This window comes from Python bivittatus, unplaced genomic scaffold (genome assembly GCF_059951505.1).
Source record: "Python bivittatus isolate LINGU-HERP-01145 unplaced genomic scaffold, Pbiv_v1 ctg000020_np1212, whole genome shotgun sequence".
In the NCBI taxonomy this organism is placed as follows: Eukaryota; Metazoa; Chordata; class Lepidosauria; order Squamata; family Pythonidae; genus Python; species Python bivittatus.
This window is the reverse complement of record NW_028277030.1, coordinates 108,056,632-108,075,337: the sequence shown is the minus strand read 5'-3', so window position 1 is coordinate 108,075,337 and position 18,706 is coordinate 108,056,632. Positions and strand designations below refer to the sequence as shown.

The following is an 18,706-nucleotide window of genomic DNA, read 5'->3' as shown; positions in this document are numbered from 1 at the left end:
AGGGAAGGGGCCACAGCCATCTGTCCTCCCCCATCCTGGGTTCAACTAAAAGGATACAAACTCCAAATATTGCCTCAGGTTGAATGAACAGAACAAGCAGATTCACCTAGGGAGAAATGGTCCTAAAGATTCTGAGGAGCCAAGTCACATAGAGTTTTATCGTATAGCTGTTAAGGGGATAGACCAGGAGCAGAGAGACCCACGTTTAGTCCATCCTGAACCACAGAAGCTCACTGGATGCCTGGGCCAGTCATTCTCTTTCAGCCCAACTTATCTCACAGGATTGTTATTGTAGGAAAAATAGGAGGAGGGAGTGTTATATATACCACCTTCAGCTCCTGAATATAAGGTGGCATATAAATCGCAATGAACGGTGGTTTGTAAATCAATAAATAACAACACCTTGCATTGTACTTGTAAACCTGCTTCTAACCAATGCAGCACCTGCAACATTGGTATTGTATGATCTTACATTGCTGCTTTTGTACAATTTTATTTATTTATTTATTTATTTATTTATATTTATCTATCTATCTATCTATCTATCTATCTATCTATCTATCTATCTATCTATCTATCTATCAAATTTATATGGCCACCCATCTCACACAAAGTGACTCAGTTTCTGGGTAGTCTTCATAGGTAGCCCCATTAGGACTACATTGTAGCAGTCCATTGGCTGATATTGATACTGTTTGATATCAAAGACTGCTCAAAGTACAGCACAGTTCTGTAAGATGCTGTATACTCCAATATTCATGATTTATCTCCATAACAGCTCATATAATTGGCAAGAAAATTAAAAATAAATACATTAATATTAAAAATGTAAGAATACAAAAGTACTGTATATCTTATTGCTTGTGGCATGAGCAGCTTTTGTAAAATAATATTATGCTTACTAAGTAGAGTGACCATTCTGATGTTCCCACTCACAGCCTTGTCTTCTCCTCCTTTGATATGCCCCAAAATTCTGCTATGAGTCCACCACAGTATGTGGCAATAAAACTGCATAATATTTATTCCTCTTTACTTCATATTTGAAGAGCAATCCAGTTCTTGCTACAGTTAATAGTGCTGTTAGTACTATTATTCTTTCTTTTGTAAGAAATAATTGAAAGGAATATCCAAAATTAAACACATAAGACAATCAACATAATTGAAATTGAGTTACCATTCAGTTGAATCTTCTACTAATGCAACAAGCATTGATTTAACAATATACATGTTCAAGATTTCTAATTTTAAGGTTTAAAATCACATACAAAAAGTCTGCTAAATTTTTAATCATACCCATACAGATTCTCCGCCAGGGACCAGACAGAAAACCAGGAAAAAAATAGCTCTTTCTTTGAGCCTATTGTCTACCATTTGAATGGAAAAGAGTGTCTTTCTCTGTAGTACCTAAACTGTTGGGGACAAAAGGAAGCCAGGATGGAATACTTTCAAGAGAAAGACTGAAATCCGCAACTGTAGAGAATAGAAAGATTAGATCCACACTGAGTCACGTTATGAAATCTTGAAGGGAGTCAGCGTACTTTCAAGACAGGCCTAAGCCCAGTCAGGCATTCATTATCCAGAGTGCTACACTCGCAAATGCTCCAGATAATCCTCCCCCACCCACCAATGTTACTTTAACCGTCTCAGCTGCTACAGTATAGGCACTCACAGTTTAGTGTTCTTGTCTGCAGCAGGAAGCCTTTACCTAGGCAGTTATATGTGCGTTGGCTTCCAGATGGGTGCGAAGCAGCAGGGATGAAGCTCAGGCAGAAGTCAACCCAGCTTCCTAGCTGCAGACGTTGGCACTGAATGGACAACTGCCTTTAGCAGGTGATTTTGGTGGAGTGAGGAGGGCTTATTTGGAGAGTTTTCATGTTGAGCATTTCAGATAATTAATACTTGCCCAAGGCTATAAAAGCTTCACATTGCTAATGTCAGACTTCATGTCAGGCTTGACAATAAATCTTGATTTTCTAAATGCATCATGCTGTATATCATGTGGCTCTGGGCCCCTAGGTGTGGAATGGGGCCTGTTTTTTGGTTATGCTCAACTATTTGGTTGAGGCTTTATAATTTCTTTTCCTCTGGCTGCTATGGGTTTCATAAAGTTTTTATCATTTGTAACATTTTTAACTACCCAGAGTCATATATGTGAGATGGGTGGCCCTATAAATCCTCTAAATAAAATAAAATTCAGGAACTTGTTTAGGCAGAACTATATAGACATGACATGGCTAGATGTTGTTTTATTGCAGACAAGACAGAAGCCATATATGCCGTGGCATGCTGGAGATGTCTTGTCCTGGTTCATGAGGGCCTATTGCTATATTTTCTGGAATTTTGTGAGCTGGCTGAAAGCAGAGCTGAGCCACAGCACCTAGTGAGCCAATCAGCTCTTTCGTTACTAGTGGTGTGGTGCATCAGTGACAATGTAGCTGGCAGAGCTAAACAGCACACCACTGCATATATGTATTAAAAAAACCACTTATTTCCTGACACAGAAGTCAAAAACATGCTCTCTCTCTCAAATACCCCTCTCCCTCTCAGGTTTTGAATTCTAAGTCTTTTCCTCTCATCTTCTCAAATTACTGAAAATTGCACTGATTGGTTATTTGCTGGTTTTGTCTAGCCTACAAAACATTGGTTCCTACCTCATTAGTTTCAGTTCATATTGCTAGGTTTATATAATATGCTAAGTGAATGGTTGGATTTTAGCAATACCCTGAATCAATATACCACCCAACCCTATTTGAATCTTGTCTAAGATATTGTACAAAGCCAGGCTGTCATATCTTGAGTAGAGGCAGCATATCTGGCTAGCAACTAGTTGTGTATCTATCGCTAGCTACAGGTGAGATGGAATAAATAATCAACTGGCTTACAACCAAAAGTCCAGAGTTTGGGAAAATGAGTTTTACACTGAAGGATAGGCCAACTCCACTATATCATGCAGAACAGTCAAAATATCAGCATACAGTACAGGTAGTCCTCGACTTACGACCACAATTGGGAGCAGAACTTCAGTCGCTAAGCAATGCAGTCGTTAAGTGAGTCGCACCCAATTTTATGACCTTTTTGCTGTGGTCATGAAGTGAATCCAGCTTCCCCCATTGATTTGCTTGTCAAAAGCCCTCTGGGAAGTCGCAAATGGCAATCACATGACCCCAGGACACTGTAACCATCATAAATACATTCTGACTGAGAATCTTCATAAACATTCTGGTTGCCACGTGTCCGAATTTTGATCACGTGACTGCAGGGACGCTGCAATAGTCGTAAGTGTGAGGACCAGCCATAAGTCACTTTTTCAGTGCTGTCATAAGCTTGAGTGGTAATTAAACAAATGGTCATTAGTCAAGGACTACCTGTAATTATGTATGATTCACTTGGACTTAAAATAGCTTATCCTAAAACAGCAGGAGGTCTTGAAATCTGAAGTTTGGAAATGTTGAAAATGTATTCACTGATAAAGGATCTAAAGAAGGATATGAGGGGCTTGGCAATGGTAGCATACTTGAGGTCTAATCATTTCTAAGTTCTACCTGATGTTTCCCAATACTCTCCCAGTGCCTCACAGGATCCCTGTCTTACCTCTAAATCTTGCACTGTGGACCCAAATTCAAGGATGATGACAGATTCAGTGCCTCTTTGACAGGCCAAGTTTTATCTTCCCTCAGACTTGTTCAAAACAAGGAGCATTTGTTTTTTTAGATTTTTATCCCACCTTTTTTTTCATATACAACTCAAGGCAGTGAACCTATCAATGCGCCTTCCTCCTCCTATTTTCCCCACAACAACAACCCTGTGAGGTGAGTTGGGTTGAAAGAGAGTGACTGGCCCAAAATCACCCAGCCAGTTTTTCATGCCTAAGGCAGGACTAGAACTCAGAGTCTCCTGCTTTCTAGGCCAACACCTTAACCACTATACCAAACTGGCTTTCAATTAGTTTGTTCTAGTGGTTAAGGCACCAGGCTAGAAACCAACAGACTCCACAGTTCCATTATCACTGTTTTTGAATGATTACCAAGTGAATGGAGAATATGTGACTTTCAAATGATTAATAATAAATAAAACATGTATTATTGTTTATAGAAGTTCACTGCTTATGCATGAGTAAGGCTTTGAAACATTTCCTTTTCCTTTTGCTTTTGGCAATGCCCTCTGTATATCTGAAAATGTATTCAAAACTATACAGAGGTTTAAGAAACATCAGAAAAATGTGGAGCACCCAGGACTCCATATTTTCATTATCACTGTTTTTGAACTTTTACCAAGTGAATGGAGAGTATGTGACTTTCAAATGATTGTTTAATAATAAATCAAATACGTATTATTGTTTATAGAAGTTCACTGCTTATGCATGAGTAAGGCTTTGAAACATTTCCTTTTCATTCTGCTTTTGGCAATGCCCTCTGTATATCTGAAAATGTATTCAAAACTGTACAGAGGTTTAAGAAACATCAGTTATACAGTTCAAAACACTGAAGCTAAAAGTAAAAAAGCACACAACTGTGCACAAGTTTGAAAGCAGCTACTGACCTTATGTACTAATAAATAGCACAAGAAAAATAAAATATATAACATCCAACATAATGCAGGCATTAAGGCTTCTGTACTGAATTGTTACATGCTCTATGGATACCTGCAAAATTATTTGTGTGGTCCGTAAAAAGGAAAGAAAATGAAATCAAACTTTGAATAGAGTAGCTGTGGATTAAAAAGAAGAAAATGTTATTTTTAAAAAAATAGCATTTGTATGCTATTCATCATTCTTATTAATAAACAAGTTTTTAAAAGCTATTTCTATATCTTGTGGCTTTGAAAATGGGACAGGTGAGAAGTTTTTACAACTATATAGATGAACTGCTCTGCAACTCTGGGACTAATCTAGGACAATCTGAATGCAATTCCCAAATAGCTTTCTAAATACTATTAATGACGAAGATCTCAGCAATTCTCTAGAGAGAAGTTTGCATTTGAACTCATGGTTTGATGGAACGTATTCATTTAATATTTATTGCATGGAAAATATTTGTTTAAGAGAAACTTTACAATAACAATTACTTAAAAGAAGGGAGATAATTTTAAATCTGGGATTAATGCAGAAAGCCACAATGGGATTATATGACAATATAAAAATGACATGGAACCAAAATAAACAGTTTAACCCATTCTCTATTGTGAAGACACACTGAAACCATTATTACCTCTAAAATAGTTCAACTCTATTTGACCAGAATTGCCTCAGAAACACTCAGAGCACAGAAAGAAATCCTAAAAGAATATATTTCCAGCCATTTTCAGTGGTGAATGTTGTCAGATGTCCCTTATCCCAGACAGTCACAGTCCATGGAACCTAATAAATACTTTTTTTTATTTTTACAGTTCATAATTCCACCCAATACAATGATTATCACTTAATTCAGATATACTACCTTTCCAAAGATTTTCAGATGTTTTGATTGACAACTTAAGCAATTTTCCAAGAAAGGAGCTTTGGCATTTTCAATCCAAATTAAACCTGTTCGATCAAGGCAAAGGTCATCGCAAAACTATTAAAACAAGCCTTTTCCAAGAATCAGAGATTTGCTAAACAATACAGCTGTTTTGAGTTTGAAGGTGACCCCTTCAGCAAATAGAATATCATCTCAAACCAGCATATTATCAACAGAAACTATATTCTTACCGGGGGTCGTTTCCAAATAATCCCTTGAGTTTTGGGAGAATACGGTCCCAAATCTTTATAGCCAAGAGCGGAGGGGCAAGCAGGAAATTCTTCATCTTTGAAGAGGGTCCCAGAGTGCAAACACTGGCTTCTCAGAGCTTCAAAATCCTGCTTTAAGTATTTCACGGCATTTCCATTGGATCCTAAGCCATCTAGGATGGCCTTTTCCCTGGCCAGTTTGAGGGCTACACCTGTCATAGCACCAGGTTCCTAGTGAAACGCTAGGGCACAAGACGTCTAAAAGGTTAACAGCAAGAAGGAAAGTGTGCGAGTGAGTGGCCATGGAGAGGTGGAGCGAACAAATATTTTACACGGTCCAATACCTATAAAGAAGAAAGGAACAAGCTAAGGTAAATATGTACATAATGCAAATGGAACAGATCAGGCAATGAAAGGGATGTAATATTCGTTCCACTCTGCATTATGCCTCTGAGAAGTAAATATTGCCTTTCTATTCCTCCTTCTCTCTCTCTCTCTCTCTCAATAGTCCCCACCCAAGCCTTAGATTCAGGCTCCAGAGTCCTCCAAAAGTTGTTACCAAATGTTTATTTTTAATGTGATGGACAAAAATATCTAGTATAGGATTTATGAGTATATGTAAGTATGAACTGACATACAATTCATATAAGTAATCATATGAATTGTATGTCAAATGCAAATGAAATTTAATTTTTGTCCCAGGCTCACTTACTGTTTTGAAGGGCAGCCCTCAGTACTATAACAAAAGGCCAAAGGCAAACTGTGGCTCCTAACTTTAAAAAGTTGTGTGTCCAAATTAGAATAGACAAATACGCATATATGAGGCACTTGAAACAGGACCTAAACTAGAAAGAGAAATAGGGCCTGCGGGGCAATGTGCTCCATAAAGCTGACCTTTGGCAGGAGGTGCTGATGCTGACAGCGCTCCTAGCCATGTGCCCCATAAAACACAGACATCCAAATAAGCAACAAAGCTTAAAACCCACTGTTATTTTTAGGGGCTAATGCTTCTGATTGCAAACATCCAACTTGTAATTGTACTCAACTTTGCTAGCAGCTGGTGGCCACTTACTGATTGTAAAATGCTTCTTTTTTTTTTTAATAAGAAAAAAGGACTTTGTGGGAGTGTCTCAGTCTTGATCAGTCCTGTGATGTCCTGTTAGATATATTTGTCTTTCCCCTTTAGTGTCTAATTTCTGGACGGACAAGGTAGTGGGCCCTAGAACATGGACCTGAGGTCCAATCTTAGCTGTGTCAGTTTCTAAAAGGGAACATCTGGTTTTTCATTCAGTCACTATGGAAAGACACATTTTATGGACATGCAGCCATAAAGACATGAAATACTTAACTCCAGCACCACAGCTGCAGCTTAGTCTTTGAATGAAATGTTCGTATATCCTTTGTCTGGATATTCGATCCAGCTTCTACTGAATGGTTTATTGGCTAGATTCAGTTTGGCCAGTCTGTTCATACCCTGGGGTAGCAGTGAACCAGCATCAGCTGACTGGCAAAAAGGGGGAATACTCTGTTCAAAAGAGAGCAGCCATTTTGGTAGGAAGCCTGGCTAAGAGGCTGTCACAGTCTGCCGTGTGTGTTTATACTGTAAATAAAAAGTTTGTGTGGCCAGATCAAGATTCCTTCCTTCCCATATTTTATACATATACCAAGGAGTGTGTGTGAAAGTAAAATAATCAGGGAGATGGAGTGCCCTGCATGGCCCTGGTTCTGGCAGACTGCTCTAAGTTCATTCCCTGTGCAGAAAGAGCATTAACCTTCCATTAATCCTCTTCTCTGTCTTTGCATAATATGGATAAATGGGGAAAATTAGTTTAGAACCCTTAAGGATGTTTTGAATTCAAACAAGCCCTCTTTAACCTGAATGTTGACTAGGTTGTGGTATTCAATAGCATGCACATCACCTTAACCAGTTAAGTGGAAAGAAGGATAAAAACATGCATAATAAGTCTTTAAAACATGGCTCCATGTTCTTTAAATGTACACAAGTGGAAACAGGGGTGAAGTGAACAGCAATCTGGAACAGGCACATCTTCTAGCAGCCTGAACAAATAATCCAGCAAGAACGAGATTGCAAGTATGAAGCAAAGAGGACTAAATATAATACAGGTTTGCTGCCACCACAATATGGTAGACTCAGAGCAGAATTTTGGGGCATACGAAAGAAGGAGGACACAGGGCTGTGGGTGGAGCGATCAGTGGGAAAAAAGAAGGGAAAACGCATCCTGTTACTGAATACCATCCCAATGCTGCTTAAAGGTGTTCTCTCAGCTACTCTTCCTCCTTCTTGAATAGCAGCTATGAATACTGGATAAACAGCTTTTCCCCTATATTTTCCCTATTTTCCCCTATTTCCGGTAACATCTGAACTAGGTTTTACAATCGGAATTTGTCTCTGTCACTGCATACAGAATCATAATTATTCTAAAAAGTGCCCAAGTGGACTACAGTCATTTGTGCATTCTTTGCCATTTGTATCCTTTGTACAGTTTAATTGTCTTAATAACTCATGGGATGTTTCTTCTGGTCAAAAGTCCATTTTTCTTCTCCCATCTATAGGTTCAACACTTGAGCCTGCCAAATCCCCTGCAAATCACAGAACTGTTTCTGGCCCAAAGCAGAAAAACTTGCCATTTCAAATGTAGTTAGGCAGGATACAGAATCACTAAGGATAAATGGTGCCAGCAACAATCAGCTTCCATAAAAAAAGTTGCAGAGAAAAATAGTGCACCTTTCACCTCTATGTAAGTCAGAATAGTTGAGTTATTGTGAATTTAACAAGGCTTTTTAAAAAAATACTAGAAACCTGTAGTAGTAAAAATCGGCTGGCTGGTTAAACTAAATATTTGAAATTCAATTATAGTGCCTCTTTCATTTACCTTTCCTTTAGGTTTCTGTTTTTCAATCTGTTGCCTTCTCTGTATTCTACCTCCTCGTCTGCAAGTTTACTGCCTCTTAGCTTCTCTGACTTCCAAGATAATTTCTCAGTCTTCAGACTACACCATTATTTTGGTCTCTGGGAAAAGGGTACAGTTTTAATCCCAGCTACAATGATAGCTTTTACAATTGGATTGTAAAGATATCATCAGTCTTCTCCCTGAATACTGGGGATGCTCCTGAATATTCCTTGAAGAGCTCAAAACAGTGTCTATAAGTCTTCCTCTCTCCTTCTAATATCTGAACTGCCATTTTCTTCTGTATCTCTTCATTGCCATCCAGAGGTCATCCAGATTTTTTCAGATGTACTGTATTCATCCAGATACAATAATTTTAAACTTATATTTTCACACTGTTGGGAGGCTGAAAGCCTGAAAGAGAATTAATGGCTTTAAGCTAGGTAAAAATTTGAACTGAATTTTCCTCCATCCCAACTCTATACTTGAATCACCATATTGGCTCTCCACTTGCCACAGTATTAATATTCTCTTAAGCATTTACGATTCTTGTTTACCGGTGAAAATCCCTTCTAGTTTTCTGAACGAATTGTTTTAAGCACCTTGCCTAGATCTAGATATTCAGAAAAAAGGCTTTCATCAAATGCCATCCTTACAAAGTTTTATTGTGAAATAGTCTTATTTCTCAGAAGGCTTCTTCACACATGACACTTTCCCAAAGCATACAGGGACTTTCTAGAACATGTACTCAGCAAACTAAACATTGCAGGGTTCATTTCATAAGTGGAGGTGTTTGTGTTTTTCCATTACATGGAGATTTCTCTGTGTGCAAGCAAAATCTTCATGTGCAAAGACCTTAGCTTTTGCTGCTCCTCTCATCTAGCTGTTGCTAGTAGTAACAATTAAAAGTAAAAATCGAAGCATAAGCTCCACCTAGAGGCAACAAGGTAGGCTAGAAAGAGAGGATAATTAATTACCAAGGAAGGATGGATGCTCTGCTGGGTCATATCTGACAAAGAATGGACATTTCAGTGTCCATTAAGAGTTGTCAGGAGAATTAGCTGTAACTAATTACTCTCAAGCTTAACGTTTGAGTCATAATTTTCAAGATGGCTTAGGCTCCAGCTGCTGTCTCTTGTTTTTCATACACTTCATCGTGCCCACTCACCAAACCAGCTTTCCCCAACCAGATGTCCTGCACATACATATATTCTCATATATTCTCCAGCCAGTATGGCAGACATCTAGTTGGGGATCAATATATTTACAGGACACAAGATTAGGGAAGGCTGAACCAAACTAGACCAAGCAGTACAGAAGATATAAGGAGTGGTTTTGCCAACAGCTATTTAGGAGTCCCTGGTCAATTCCTCATACACCAACTCAAACTAGCTTCCTATTAACCTATCAATAATTATAGCTCTTCCTGTAGCAAGACCGTCAACATATAAGACACTGAAGTGATCCTCTGTCTCAACTCCAGTTTGGGCCTTAATTCAATCTCAATCTTGTAATAAAGATATATATCATACCCTCTTATTATCTTATTTTCTCCAAGGTGATATACCCAGTTCTTTCAACCCTTCCCCATAGGACTAACTTCCAGATCCATTTGTGCAATAAAAATAAAAATTGGTGGGAATGAACGTGCATTTTTTTTTTTTTTACTGCAATGCCCTAGATCAGTGTTTTTCAACCTTGGCAATTTTAAGATGTGAGGACTTCAGCTCCCAGAATTCCCCAACCAGCATGCTGGGAGTCCACACAACTTAAAGTTGCCAAGGCTGAAAAACACTGCCCTAGACTGTAGAAGAAAGGCCAGTGCATAATCAGTCAGAAGATGGCATGAATCACATTGGACAGATATTCACCTGCACACTGCTGTTGTTAGAGTGAACCACACATACACACAAATAGATAAAAGACAGAAAGTGCTTAAATGTTATTCATGTATGCAGTACAGAATGTTAAAAACCACTCTTTGCAGGAGAATAAACCAAGGTTAGCTCCAAGGACTTCCTGACTCAGCAATGAACGATGAAAACAATTGGTTTAAATTTCCCATTGGTACAGAATAATATTAAATTGGCAGCAGTTGTGCTTCAGCAGTTTCTGGCAGGACAACATCACTGAACTAAAGGGGCTCCTCTTCAGGAAGGCAGACTCTGAAAAGTAAGATGGCAGAAAATTAGCAACTTGCCATTTATGTCAAACAAAGAGGAATGCACTGAACAGATTTGTCCAAGCTTTAAAGCATCTCTCGTCTCTCGTAGCACTCAAAAATCTGGCCATGTGACATGTCAAGAACAGACAGAAAGGATGCTGCAGGAATGATCAAAATAAGGATAGCCTTTTGCAAGAAACAAGACCCAGAATACAAGAGAAAGTGAACTTGACTGAAATTGGACTTGTTTCCTTACTGGCTGTTCCCTTTTGGTCTGAATGGATAGCCAGGGAGAAGGGCAAATGCCATAGGAGTGAAAAGCTGAGGGAAATTCAGATACACAGCTTCTCAGAGTAGCTGTGTTACATTGCAAATGTAAATACTGGCTTTATATCCATATCCTGAAGCAGCACAGATAACATAGTGTAGGTAATATATGTATGTGTCCCTGCATATTTAAATATCAATGTACTGCCTTCTGTAAGACTTGGTTGCTTCAGGATCCTTACACAAATGTTAAAAATACAATGTGTATGTTTGTGTGTGCCATTCAACTGCAGGCAATTTCAAAGTGGAATGATATCGTTCATATTTGCCACATAATATGCATTCTGTTCTCAGACTTAAAGCAAAATGGAAGAAAATCTTTTTGCAGTCAGAAGCCTCCAAGGAATGCAGGTCACGTCACAGTGATGCTCTGCTAGTACCAGAAGGCCCCAAAATTTGGGGCATATTTTGGGGTAAGATATTTGGGTTAATAACCTAACCCGGAGGTTGTAAGATAATGCAGTATAGGTAGTCCTTAGTTACCAACCACAATTGGGACCAGCAACTCCATCACTAAGTAGTACAGTCATTAAGTGCAATGTCACATGACCATGCTGACTTACAATGTCAGTTTTGGCTGCAGGCATTAAGTGAATCACCATGGGTCATTAAGTGCAACATCACGTGATCGCAACTTGCGACTTTCTGCTGGCTTCCCCATTAACTTTGCTTGTCAGAAGCTTGACAAGTGAAGGTCAGAAATGGCACTGCAGGACGCTGCAACCATTGTAACTGTATGCCAGTTGCCAAGCACCTGAATCGTGATCACATGACTGTAGGGGCGCTGCAATGGCTGCAACTTCAAAGACTGGTCATAAGTCTCTATTTTCAGCTCTATTGTAAGTTCAAACGGTCGCTGAACGAGTGGTTGGTAAGCAAGGATTATCTGTATAATCACATGTATGCTATTATTAAAAGATAACATCTTTCTATATAAGTAAAAATTGGTGGCCGTGACTATGTGATCAAAGTCCTGCCCCTTTTAATATCTGTTGCCTAGTGACACATGTAAAAAGGAGGGCTTCAATCACATGATCATGGCTGCCATTTTTACCTTTTTGCCCCTCTCATTGGATGTTTCTGGGGAGAGCCCAAATATCCAGCAGATAAACCTGTTCCAATGGGAAATAGTTTAGCTGCTGGAATTGTTGTAACCCTATGCCTTTCCCTTCAATAAATCTTGTTAAGAAGATTGTGAGATTCACGCCTGGAACAGGCTTATTTTTGGTTTGAGTCTGCTGCCCAAGAGCACAGCAGAGGATAAGCCTCAAGCTCTGTTCCTTAGCCAACAGTAATGGAGGGATTCAGAATATAACTGAGGACCTTTGGGAATTCCTGGAGAACTCCTCTTCTCCCATCCCTTGCCCGTAGCCAAGCTAGCTGGAGTTGATGGAAGTTGACATCCAGAGCATCTGGTACCCTACCCTAGAATTAAGGCATCTAGATGTTGGTCACTTCAGGATGTTCTCTGCCTTATTTCCAAGGTTGTTGAAAGCAAAAGAAGGTCTCCTGAAGGATCTCAATTCTATTATCCCATCAACTCTTCTTCCTCTTCCTCCCTTCCAACCACAATGAAGACTCCTCTTGTACTCTCTACTGCCTCCTTCCTGCTACTCCTGCTCCCACACCATTTTCTCCCAGCTTGCTGGCTAGCAACAAAACAGCCATGTTGGCCAGCCAGAAGCTGCAGGTACACAGGAGCCATTTTAAAGATACTGTGGGTTTTTTGCTACAATTTGTTCAGCTCCATTCTAAGTAAGGAAATGTACTATATTTTTACAACAGTATGATATGGCTGGCACTTTTGGCTGGTAAGCGCTGTACCAGATCCAGAGATGGGACTGTAATGGGGCCCCAGCTATGCTACCCACTAAAAAATCAGACTGTTGGTCCATCTAGATCTATTCATTGGCAGCAACTCTGTTATCCTTCAGATAAGGTTCCTCAGCATTTCTGGAGATTCCAGATCTTCGTCTTACACAACATGTGACCAAGGGCCACTGGCTTTATTACTAAGTAAGGCCCCTTCCTCAGTGATCTAGTCTGCTCTCAAAACCTTGCCTCCAGTCCCGCCTGCAACTCCTAGATTGGCAATTTTTCTGCAATTCTCCCCAAGCACACATGAAAAAGCCTAACCTTACAGAGACAGTTGGTGGTTTTGATATTCCACAGCCTGTGCAGTTTGCTTATAGTAGAGCCTTTTCAGACATTAATAAACCACTCTGGCTTTGCCCACTTGGCTACTTCAGTGCAATTAATGGAATTTCATACCATTAGTTCCCAAGGGAAAACAGGGAGAAAATCTTTATCCAGATGGAGGCCTTCTGAAAAGACTACCACTTGCTCTTTTTTTTTCTTTTCAGAAATAAAAGGCCACTTCGTTTTTCCTAAAAAATTAAACAACTCTTGCTTCTCATCTGCCTGCATCAGCATTCTGTGATTTTTTTTAACTGCCTCAGAACAGCTAGGCTCCCTGCGTTAGGAAAAAAAACTGGCATCCCAAAGTGCCAGGAATGTTGCAATTCCATAGAAAAAATGTACAAAAAAAAAGAGAAAAAAGACTTTGGAATTTGGTGACCTCTCCCTTCCCTTTCTTTCCCTTCCCTCCCACTGCCTGAGTCGTCAGGTTGTCAGTGGCTATTAGTACAGTCCCTTCACCGTAGCAGGTTCGCAGGGTCTAATGTTAGTAATGCTGCTAGGCAGTTGCACAAGTCTGTAAGTGAATTATACAATCACAGTGAACAAGGTGCTCGTAGTAGGAATTCCTGACAACACAGCTTTTAAAACACTCCAGCCCTTCCCTGCCCCAGCAAAATCTGCAGCGGTACCCCCCAGGTTCTCACTGTTTTTGACATTTTGTGGCAATTCTATTTATCTGTGTACAGCATTTATTATGGCCTTCTTTATCAACAACAACAACCCTTCCAGATTAGCTTACATTCTGAATGGCTGAGGTCAGATATAATTCAGTGAATAAAACCACTGGCTGGGTGGGCCCAATGCATCCAATGCATAAATGACGGTTTAAAAGCCACAACGGCTGGGTTTGCACAAGCCAAACAATCCATATTTTGGCACAGCAGGATGTGTCATCCTACTTGCAATCTAAAAAGTCTCAATATATAAAGAAGAAAAAATTATGGGAAGGAAGTTCATATCTGACTTTCTAATTGCTAGCATATAATAGTAGTTCAGCTAACTTAAGGGAATGGCTTTTGAGGTAGTATCAATTGGCAAGGCCAAACGCAGACACCCAGTAAAAGCCATGACACAAATGACATGTGTCATTTGCGTGATAACAGTATGACTTGTGTCATGTCATTGTCCCACCCCTCAGCCCTGCCACCAACAGACATCCATAGGACTAAAGCTCTCAACCTGGAAGACAGAATAGCCCTGCTTCACTTATTTTTAGCAGAGTGAGTTTTAACTATTGATATTTCACTAACAAAACTCCTGATGAAGGAAGAACAAATAATGTTGGGATCCTCTCACAAAGTGTGACTCAGAAAAGAAATCTAGATTTCTACCAGCCATTTAGTAATGACATATCCATTGGATTGACTCTGAGCAGGAGTTTAGATTCCCTTCATATATACCATATGTGCCTGATGTTTGATGATAGTTAAAATGTGCCCATAGAAAAGCTATCCCACAAAGTGGGATGGTTAAGGATACCAGCTCTGGGGTGCAAAAATCTGGATGACCTCTCGATGGCACCCAAAAGTTAAGAGTATCTCTTTCTGCAATCTAGTGGTCCTCTGAAGGTTGCAGCCTGGATTCAGTAGCTCCAAGGCACATGTGCATAAAAAACAAACAGGAATATAACCCTAGCTTTATGAAGACAGATGTTGAGGGAGGGAGAGAGAGAAGTACAATAGTTGGATTATGTGTATTAATGGCACTATACCCTTGTCTACCTGTAAGGGCACAAATATTTGCGGATTCATGCAGCTCCTAACAAAAGGTAAATACAGCAATGAGACCAACCATTTTTTGAGCCTCCTAAGGCTCTTGAAGGCTTAAAGCAGCCTTCTCCAGTCTGGTTTCTGCAATTGTGCTGTGATTACAGTTCTCTGAATTTCCAAGCAGCATGCCTATGAAGCTCTGCAATCCTATGTCCCTTGAGCCTTACTGTACATCAGTGTTTCTCAACCTTGGCAACTTTAAGATGTGGGGACTTCAACTCCCACAATTCCCCAGTCAGCATGCTGGTTGGGGAATTCTGGGAGTTGAAGTCCACATATCTTAAAGTTGTCAAAGTTGAGAAACACTGACGTACTGTACATTGTTTGGCTTTTCCCCTTCTCCAGGATACTCCATTCAATTCCTCCTTTAACCTAGCTGCCCATATTTCCTCCCAACTATCAATCATCATTCCATGGCCATTGAGCATATTCAGTTTGCACTGGGCTACTTTCTTTTTCTTCCGGCCAAATTAGACTTCTGTAAACCTGAGATTTCCCCAGAAATATTAATCATGAGTGCCGCCATTTTGGCTACATAAGCACTGGCAATCCCAGCCTGTATACTGGATACAAAATTACTGTAGAGTAGCTTGCTGGTTTGTGGCTTAATACATTGTGTGAATCTGGCCAGTACGGTTAATATATGGTTCAGTGTTTTGTATGAACTAGGGTAATTCAGTTAAACCACCATCAACCAATCCATGGGTCACTATGTTGTGCAAAGATTACCAAAGTGTGAGTGAATCTGGCCTAACTTATCTGGGCTTCAAAAAAGTTAGAAAAAAACTAACTTGGTGCTGCCAAGAGTTTTTTGATTGCCATAGGATATAAATGTAATAAATAAGTGAATAATGATTGTCCCAGTTTTGCAGCCTAGATATGGTCAACCAAGTGTATATAGTAGGAAGGAGTTTATATTCCTTGTAATTATTTGTATCTCAAACAGAACCCAGAGGCATATTTGAGATGCCCTTGAATCCATCAGATTAAAACCCCATTCGCTCCACTGGCAGGGCTCTGGATTAAATGCGCAAATTATTCCAATCCAAAACTGTAGCATTAGCTTTGCTGAGAAACCAGGATTGTCAAGCCTCTTCTACCTTCCAGTGTCATTTGGTAGCAGCTACCAGAGCGTTGGCCATCTCTGGGAGCTCCCAGCCATAGTAAGAAGGGAAGGATCATTTACTTTGTCATAATTCCCCTAAATTTTCCAATAACTGTTTTGAAAGGGAGCAGCAGAACCACTAGCTAGTCAATGAGATGTTCTTACATGGAATCCAGAGCTTCTGCCTTTGGGATACTCCCTAACGACTTTGCATTCTTGTGTGAGCAGATCTCCCTTCCAGCTGATAGGCTGACACAGCCTGATGCCAAAATACCAGACGAACCTTTTTGTCTGTTTACTCTGAGTTATTTATTTATTTATTTATTGGGACTTCTACACCACTCCAGTCCAACAGGATTCAGCTTACATTCCCTTTTACAGTCAAAGGGTTAAAACATAAAAACAAGATAATAAAATGAAACACTAATATAAAATTATGTCAACAAAAAATCACTAGAGAAGAAGCTAAGGCTACCAGGAACCAAATGCCCAGCCATAGGCCAGGATGGGGGTAGGGGTCTAACTAATCCTCAGTTTGATAAGACCAGACCCCATCCTGATGGTGAGTACCCCAGCAGCTTCAAAGAGATGTTACATAGGAGGGGTGACAGTATGAAACTATGGGGCACCCCACAGTGGAGGGCCCTAGGACATGACTTTCCCCTCCCAGTACTGACTGGAACCTCCCCTTCAGGAAAGGGGAGAACCACTGAAACATGGTGCCTCCCACTCCTAACCCTCAGCAGTGGGTCTAATAAGACACCATGATTGATGACATTAAAAACAACTGACATTGATGTTATTAAAAGCTAACTTCTAGCTCAAAGCCTTTTTAAACATGAATCTCTTAGCAAGTTATGATCTAAACTTAAAATATGTGTGTAGCTAGCACATACTCACCCATCCATTTTTCTAAATACCAGACCTATTGCCATCTAGCACTAAGAAAGGGCTTAGAGTTACACTGGCCAACATCCCTCCATCAATCAGATTGGCAGCTCATTGTTCACCGGCTCTTCTCTGGCAGTTAATTTTTTTGAATTTCTTATCTTCCCTTATCTTCTTTAGCTCTGCTGAAAGCTTTCTGCATGAGTCAAAAGTCCTGTGCTGCCTCCTCCTCTTCATCATACTTCTTCAGGTAACATCCAAACAATTCTTTTTTGCAATCTTCCCACTTGTCCATGAACTAATCTAGTTCAGATTTACGAACCCATACTGGGCTTTACTAAAACCAACAATCAGATGCTAAATGCATTTCAACTATTTATGCTGCCAGCCATCACTTCCATTTCCAAGCTTATCCTCCCCAAGATCCTCCTTTCTAGTCTTTTTTGAAGGTATTTAAAACAACCCCACCTCTAATGCCAGCATGGATTTGATGCTGATACCAGCCCATCTTCTTTTCCTATAAGAATCTAAACCAACTAAATCCTACTCTCAGCTCCTTATCAGCAAACTGAGTATAAACTGTTATGTTTGGCTATTTCCTGGGACATAGAGCAGGCTCATCACATGGTGAGTTCAAAAAGTTGTCTCTCTACCTTGTGCCCACCCTGTAACAAGTCCCTGGAAGTGAGGGCATATCTGCCCCAAACTTTTTTGCCTATAATCCGAAGGCATGATTATTTTTTCTGTAATAAAAAAGGTAACATCAACACATTTCTTATTTTATTTAATACGCACATTTCCTCTGGTGTTTTTATTTTTTTATACACAGTATTCTCTTTTCTTTGATGGGGAAAATAATGCTGTTTTTTTTCTCTCTCAGTGAAAATTTCAGTGGCATTTTGGTAAGATGTGAATTTTGAGGTGCCAGATGGTATGTATGAATGTGTTGTTGTTGACTGTACAGGTCTCTTTCTCTTGAGGTCTAAAGTCTCTCTGGATTCCAACACTGCAAATAAATCCCACAATCAATCAACTAATAATCAACTTTGTTATCCAGCCAGAGTAGCTAAGGTTGCAAGATGGGCAGCCATATAAATTGATTAAAAACAATAATAATAAAATAATAAAAATAAGTACTACCAAAAGAAACCCAAAAGATCCCCTCAAAATATTTTGAAAAACAAGCCTCTTTTGGGATGGGAGAGAAAACTTTCAAGAAATTAGAAGACACAGCACATTTGCTTCTGAAAAAGATTTATAAAATCAGGGTCCATGTCCTGAACAGCCCTGTGTATCTCTCTTCATCTCTACTGTGCCCTACTGAATTTAGTGAGTTAGCATGTATAGAACTGAAGCTTAGTGGTTATTTTAAAAACTATTAATTTATATGCATACTCCTTGGCTGTTTCTAAAGCTAGTGAAGGACAAAAAATGATAGGGTTGAACAGTTGCTTGAGGGATTTGTTTTTCTTTTTTAAATCTCTTAATTGCTTTGCTTTTTCCTGTTTTAGTTTAGAATTGTGGTGGGACTGTTTTAGCTGTTTCTATCTTTTTTAACTGCTGTGAGAATTTTCTTGGGAGGATGCTATATAAATAAGGGAAAAAACAGGCAAATAAATGTGCTTTCAATAGCAATATCCA

At 39.5% G+C, this 18,706-nt stretch overlaps 1 protein-coding gene across 3 annotated transcripts in view; it reads right to left on the bottom strand.

Annotated features, from left to right (window-relative positions):
- LOC103056703 (calpain-8) overlaps positions 1-6,032 on the bottom strand; it is a 56,992-nt gene extending 50,960 nt beyond the window's left edge. Inside the window, exon 1 of one of the 3 annotated variants that reach the window (XM_025165461.2) lies at positions 5,687-6,032. In XM_025165461.2, the coding sequence (XP_025021229.2) occupies positions 5,687-5,923 (237 nt within the window). In that variant the 5' untranslated portion in view covers positions 5,924-6,032. The remainder of the gene's footprint in view (positions 1-5,686) is intronic. The other 2 variants (XM_025165460.2, XM_007426283.3) reach the window with 2 other exon arrangements.
- Positions 6,033-18,706: the final 12,674 nt, after the last annotated feature.